Source organism: Porites lutea, chromosome 3 (assembly GCF_958299795.1).
Source record: "Porites lutea chromosome 3, jaPorLute2.1, whole genome shotgun sequence".
In the NCBI taxonomy this organism is placed as follows: domain Eukaryota; kingdom Metazoa; phylum Cnidaria; class Anthozoa; order Scleractinia; family Poritidae; genus Porites; species Porites lutea.
Genome location: NC_133203.1, coordinates 18725358 through 18732787, shown reverse-complemented (window position 1 = coordinate 18732787; position 7430 = coordinate 18725358). Strand labels below are relative to the sequence as shown.

Sequence of the window (7430 nt, the reverse complement as noted above, 5' to 3'; positions counted from 1 at the left end):
GAAAAAAATAAATCCTAGGGCCGAGGAAGAAATGGGGGTAATTGCAACCATTTCAACTGCAACTGAATGTGATAGTGCTTGCAGCAATTCAGCTTCCATCGAGGCATAAGTAAAGATTTGGGCGGTCCCCTGCTGGGTCTCGATTAAAAAACCCAATTGAACTACAAATTTAATACACTCCACGCTACCAATAAATGTGAAGCCCGTCAGGCAATGCTCAAGAGTCGACATAAATATTATTTTTTTTCCTCGACTTTAGGCACTAACTATAACATCAAGCAGGCGTGGTCACTAACAAAAAGTTATAATGTAGAGAGGGACAGACTAGGTTAGTTTTGAAGACTCCTTTAATTACTCATCCTCGCGAGACCCAGGGGCGGTTAGTTGGGGCGAGAGGAAATAAATCTGCCTTACTTGTAAACCTGTGACGCTTCATTTCTTTGCCCGATTTATTTCCTCTCGCCCCAAATAACCGCCCCTGGGTCTCCGAGGATGTCGATTACTGAACACAAACAAAAACTGCCAGGCTATTTAATATACAAAATCAGAATTCCATCGTGCTAATACAATAAAGGCCTATTGCAGTGTTTGCTACCATCAATTTTCTTAGCAAACCTCATACAAAAAAGAAAGGGTCCACTTGGTGAGTTTTGATAATTAAATTTAATTCATTCATATTACTTGACTTAATTGTTCCATAATTCAAGGTTCATTGATTGTCAGCAGTGGAAAAACCAATAGTAATTGGGTCTCAGAACTTTACAGAATACATGTGTAATTGAAAGGTGTGGTAACTGATCATTTGTTCAAATCATGTGTTAATCCTTTCTCACACAAACTGTGGTGTAATGAAACCAAAATGGCCAATTTTAAGGCCTAATTCACAGGAGATTTACTTTAGTCTGATCTGGAATTATTAATTGTTACAGGCCTCATAAGTCCCCTTTTCTGTATATTTTAAACCAACTCAAGAATGTGTCCAGACCCTGTTTCATTTCTATGTGTAAGCCTTCAAACTCATTCAAATTTGAGTCAAAATTTAAACAATATATGTTTACAAAATTACGTGTTCATACAAATTGTATTTTTATTGCTTTAATTGTGAATCTAAATCTCTCCAATTATCTCAGGGGTTTGAACATCCACATTTTGTGGTCTGACACTGGTTGACCATCATGATGTTCTTTAATCATCTCTGCCCTTGCATCTTGGGTGTATAGCTCGAAACTGTTGGACTTCCTGAAACACAAAATGAAACACTTAATTTAGTCCAATTCACTTATTTCAGAACTGATCATCTATGAATAACAAAACTACAGTCAAGCAAAACAGTTATCATTCAGATTATTCAAGTTATAGATCAAATTAAATTATACAATGGCAGCTGTAATTCTTATGTTTTGATTGCTCTATAGGAATTTGCGATTAAAGTACAGACACACAAAAGACATCATAAGCGAAAGTAGTTTGAAAAATAACATAAAACAAATAGATTTCATAAAATGGGCAATTGTTAGATGTAGATTTAATACATAAACTTTAAGATTTCAGTACTGCAAGGTTAAAATCTACATCAGCTCACAAACCATCGGCCTGCCCTCTTAATAGAGCTGTCATTCGCTCCACACCTCGCGGCCCATCGTGCTGCAGACCGTCTTATACTGTGAGTAGTAAACTCTTTGCTAAAAAGCGTCTTTGACATCTGAAACATAAAAGTATGCTGACATCGATAAGTGAAATCCAGAACATACTGCAAGTATACTGTGTCAGAGAAGATAAATTTAGTACCCTTCCTTGTATCCCCACATCTACCATCTCACATCCATACAGCCTCTAAATTACATCATTACACCCAATCTTCTTTTCCATGCAGCTCGTATTTTAATATTATGTTAATTTGACACAAACGTTAGACAATCAATTGCATCATCCTCTCTAAACTCAGCTACTGTTAGCCTGTTTTTACTACCAGTTAGTGATAAAAAATAGGACATACAACCTCCAAAAAGGTTTTCCAGTATGATGTGACACCATGAGCACAGTTAGGGAGCACTGCTCGGTTGCTTTTAGCAACTCTAGGGAAAATATAATTTTTCCCTCTTTTAATTCCTGTAGGTAAAGAAAAGAAAAAACACCTTATTCCTTACTTAAAAGCTAATTATAGAATTAAATTTTTTCACTTGTGGTGGGGGGGAGTGGGGTAGGGGAGAGTGTGTGTGGGGGGGGGGGGGGGCAGGCAACCTTAACTTTTTAGCAGCACTTTTTTCGTTATCATAATTCAAAAACTATTAATAGAAAAAGTCTGCCAGCTGATTTCCTTATTGATTTACTCAATGTAGGCTGCTTAATGTGATAGTTCTGCATACAAAACCCTTTTTACATACAGGTTTGCCAAGAAACCTGTTGTATTGAATTGAACAACAACATTTACCAAACATGTAAATTCAACAAACCTGTTATTAGTAACCACACAAAAAGGGCAGTAACTGGGCATAGTTCACGGTTCAACGGGTTGGCCCAAAGAGAAAGTGTCACACCTGAAAATATTGGATCAGTAAAAATATGGGTTTACTCCCTGACCAAAATTTAAGTCAAATTGGCCATGGTATATTTTTGATGGTTGTGCTTTAGTAGATCAATATCTATCATTGCCATCAAATCCTAGTGTTATAATGATCAATCAAATTCTCAGTTAATCACAATTTTATTATAAACATTCGCTTCGATTCACGATTGTTTGATTCCACGTTTTGATTTTGGTTAGATTTTTTGCATACCTTTCCCAAGGTGCCATCAGTTAATCCAGAACTCTTTAAAATGTGCATTTTTGATTGACAAGCAAAGACATTTGCAGTTCTTGCAACATTTTGTGTTGTTTTGGTAAAAATGGTGGCCTTGCCTTGAGAATTTCCAAATAAGCAAACCATGCGCAACATGCTTTTGTCATGTTCTCAAACATGGCGACGAATGACCAAGCAATTGAGAATCCACTGGCATCTTTAGATCGGCAAAATGTCTTGTCAGTGCTTAAGACATGACACTACCAAACCTGCCTGAAAGTTTAAACAAGGTGAATACAGGTTTCGCTTTTAACATTCAAGTTTTCTATATAATTAAACAGTCTTTTTTAAAATGCGGCACAACATGTCACCTTTTGCCTTTTTGTCTGCTTTCGACCATGGGATTTTGACCTCAATCCTCTTTGGCATTCTACCAGAATCAGCTAAATAAAATAAATAACAACAAAATTTACCAGGAATTTACTTTCTGAAATTCTAAGAACATTGTGTAGTTTTTCTTCTGGTTTAAAACTTGCATCATCGTGGCACTTAAGGATGTTTGCACTGATTGTTTGTGTGCTGAGATGAATGGTTTTCATGTCACATGTGCACAACACATTACTACTGGCCCATTGATGTGTCCAGCCCATCTTTTTAACTTTTACAGTATGTGCAAGGGTGATTTCACTCCAGGACTCCTCCACTCCAGTAGTGTTAAACATTTAGCATATCTCAGCTTACATTACACATTGCTACAGCTTACACATTGCTATTGGCATTTCTAGCCCGCACATGAAATAAATAGAGATTACTTCATGGTTGGTGAGTGCGTACGATTTTTATTCACGAGTTGTGAAGAATCGAAAACGAACGAGTGAGCGCAGCGAACGAGTGAGTTTGCGATTCTTCACAACGAGTGAATAAAAATCGTACAAGCGAACCAACCATGAGGTAATTTGTTTATTATATATGTACTGAGATATTACAAAATAATGTTAACAACTATCAATTGCGCGGTGAAATCAACACAAAGACCACAACGAGTTGCGAATGATTTTATTCGAGCAAACTGAACGTACAAAACTTCCTACAACATTAAAGTTATCCAATGACTCTGAAGAAAGTGGAACAAAGTCTACTTTTAAACGATTCTTTAACTTTAAATAACAATGAAAATTTTCAGCTTTAAATATCGCCGTTCAAAACCATAACTAAGATATAAAATTTGAAAAAGTTGACTGTTTTGTAAATCTAATTATAGTAATGCATGCATTCTAATCAGAGTCAGAGTCCAGTACTTTTAGCCTTTTGTACCTCTTTGGAGAAGACTTTACCTCAACTTCTTGGATTGCCAACTTCGGGGATTGATTGAGGCTGTTAATAGAAATGCTGAATTGACCTCCATGAATAACAGCGCCCGTGAAAAGCGACATCGCTTGTTGGTGATGATCTGCCGCCGAGCGACCCGCCGAGCTAGCTGAAGGATCAGTGGAGCATTCTCCAACTTGAGATGAATTAGTTTTCTCTAAGCTATGCACATTCCCGGACATCAGTTCACTTAAAGTACGAGACATTTTTACTTGCTGTTTTTCAGAAACTACAGAATAATTTGTCACACTTTGAAGATTTTTATGTCCCGACAGTTGAATAATATCTGTCGCTGGGATGTCGTTGTTTGTTAAAGTTTGGATCATTGTTTTGCGACCGCTATGGTTCTTTACATTGGGCCCCAGCCCGGCTTTTTCTGCCATTTTTTTCATTAACGAATTCAGCTTGTTCACGCCAACGGCTGACTTTTTAAACCATGGTTTAGAAGAATCTTGTTTTTTACAGTTATTTACTGCTAGATAAAATGGCGCGTTGTTGTCGTTCATTTCCGACGGTCTTTTCTCCGCGTAGAATTTGTAAACAGTGACGGGATCTCTTTCACTTCCCTGAACCGAAAACATTTTCGGTTTTATTTGCCTGACATCTCTGGGATTTTCTCCGGTTCGAGTCTTAGTTTGTCTCTCAGTATACTCTAAAAATTCCTCGCCATTTGTAGTTTGGCGTAGTTGCACATCGCCCCAACACATGTCTCTGTGTTCCTTACAACCACGGAGACCGAAATAGACTGTGTTGTTGAACCAAACTGTATTCAGTAGAGCCTCAGGAGTTGACTTTCCTAACAATCCTTTGTCATACAGCAGTTTTATGTCGTCTTCTGTGAGGGGAACTGAAGCGTTTGGTTTATCGCCTTTGCCTTTCTTCTTGAGATCTCTTTGTTTTGATTTTAATGCCGTTCGTGCTTTTTCAAACTCGACGTCTCTCATAATGCTGTAGCCGTAATTCTTCTTCTTTAAATACCGTTCAAAACTGGCCATCATAGCACGCAAGGAAGTGGGTTCGTAATCTTCGTTGTTTTCTTTCTTTCTTACTGTTATGATAAATTCGCTGATGAATGAACTCAGTTCGTGTGGGGGAATTTCTTCTACAGGCCTTGACTCATCTTTTAGCCTCAAAAACTCCTTAAGCAAAGCAACATTCTGTTCAGTTTTCTTCCTGGTGTTTTCGTTTTCTTGTCCTTCAATAAATTCCTCTACTGAAGTTATATCTGCAAACCTTGAATTGCTCGAAGAAGACGCCATGGTTTTCCTTTTGCCTAGTGACGCCGTCAGTGAAAGGCGGGAAAATCGATACGATTTTTGTCACTAGTGAAAACTTTCGTCTGCGGGTTGTGATTGGTCATACGGTATTTTTCACTAGTTAGAAAAATCGTACAACCAATCAGATTGCGTGTACTCTGCAACGCATCATTTTTATTTGACATATTCATTTTGCAGTAAATCTCAGTACATATATAATAAACTAAACATCCAACAATGAAAACCGCCAAATAAAAAAAAAACGATATTATTCACCAAACTAATGAGAGATTTCAGTGAAAATTTCTTCTGGCATAAAACATAACAGACACCAAAAGGGCTATTTACTTTGAAGAGGGCTCAATTACAATTCCATTTGACCCTACAAAGATTTCATCATGCATTAAACAGAACACAAATGTCACCCTTCTCAGAAATGTTTCCTAACGATGGAATCAAAACCATATACCTGCAAGTGGTTTACAATTAAATTTTCCAGTTCACTGGCTTGTAGGCACTTGGATTTTCTCTTGCCCGCTGGTTGTCTTGTATTTATTTCCATTCTTCTTTCAGTGTTTTTAGGGCTTATTGGACTAGTACTAAGTATCGGGTTCAGGCATGGTTGACATTTTCATTGACCTGACTATTTTATATGTAATATAAATTTGTAAAAAAGGACAAACCTGAATAGTTTGGAGGCAGTTTAAAATGGCGCAGTTTTAGACGTAGTGGTTCCTCCCCTCGGAGGAAAAGGGCAAATGAGAAAAGGGTTACTGTCCAAAGCCATAATCCTTGCATACCCTACAACAAATATTAGTACGAATTACGATAACAGAATATAGAAGGACTACACATAATTTTCCATACACTAGCTAGCAACAATTGGTTAATACTGATTAAACATAATCCACACACAACATAAGAAAGACTCCAGTTATTCATACAATAGTTGTACAGCCTTGATTACTGTATTAATTTTATAGCTGTGTCAACATGAGGAAAGGTATTTAGGATAGGATAGGATAGGATAGGATATGACATCCACGTACGGGTTTAGCTATAGCAAAGCGTTTGGGCAAAAATGTTTGATCGTTTAGCCGAAGCTTACATGACTAAAGGATAAATTAAAAGATACATTCAGTTAAGGTGAATTAAATACAAACGACGATTTTATCGGTGATGAAAACCATACAAACTTTCTGCAAAAAGGCTCTGCATGGCCATCTAGATGCATGAATGAATGTGTATTTATTTCCCGCACACATTACAATTTGTTGAGACAAATGTGAACATTCCGTGGAGAATTAATGAACCGATTTTTCCCCTCACTTCAATATAATTAAACCAAACCATCTAGGCTCTTGAAAGTTACAGTTAAACCTTTGCCACGGTCAAAGTCAATTTGTCTTCACACCTCAGACGTTCGAGTTTATATATCAATGGCAGTTCACCATAATAATTAAAATAATTTGAGTCTCAGGCAGTTTCGGTATACAAAACTTAAAATGATGCATCTCTTTAAAAATGTATCAAGGTTTTTGTGGGTTATCATGCTACGCTACCTTTAGACAGGTCAGGCGAGTATTCAACTGTTAATTAAGCTTATAAAGCGTCAACCTGAATGACTTAACATGACAAAATTTCTCACAGTCCTTCAAACTGCTTTAAATAACACAACGGTAAATTAAATACAAACTTATGCATATAAGTTTGGATTGTTGCCGCCAAAAATGGCCTTTTGTAGGGGCCAAACAACACGGCATCATCGCCATTCTCTTCGGCGAACTTCTCCAACGACATGAGTCGGAGCTCGTAGGTCCGACTCGTTTTTTCATGTGCTTGTGACTCGTTTTCTGCTGCAAGCCTTGCGCGTGCAGCAAGATTAGAAGCAAGAAGGCTTCCTACATCTCCCTCGTTGCCACAGCTCTCAATGTACCGCAGTACGTTAGGACTACGACCTTTGTAGTTTTTTCTGCTCTTAGGCGGCATGTCGTGACCCCTTGTCCTCAGTATGACCATCAAAGCG

The 7430-nt window shown here is 37.6% G+C and overlaps 2 protein-coding genes across 2 annotated transcripts; both read right to left on the bottom strand.

Annotated features, from left to right (window-relative positions):
* Window positions 1-1106: 1106 nt before the first annotated feature.
* On the bottom strand, window positions 1107-7393 carry LOC140931793 (uncharacterized). Its single transcript, XM_073381527.1, has 8 exons — window positions 7101-7393; window positions 6513-6516; window positions 6088-6205; window positions 3152-3223; window positions 2454-2537; window positions 2000-2109; window positions 1587-1702; window positions 1107-1239 (listed from the first exon to the last, which is right to left on the bottom strand). The coding sequence occupies exons 1-8, from the start codon at window positions 7391-7393 to the stop codon at window positions 1122-1124; spliced, it is 915 nt and encodes a 304-aa protein (XP_073237628.1). The 3' UTR covers window positions 1107-1121.
* Window positions 3977-5517, bottom strand: LOC140929466 (uncharacterized protein KIAA1958-like). Its single transcript, XM_073379256.1, has one exon. It carries the CDS (start codon window positions 5405-5407, stop codon window positions 4055-4057), a length of 1353 nt encoding a protein of 450 aa, XP_073235357.1. The 5' UTR covers window positions 5408-5517; the 3' UTR covers window positions 3977-4054.
* Window positions 7394-7430: the final 37 nt, after the last annotated feature.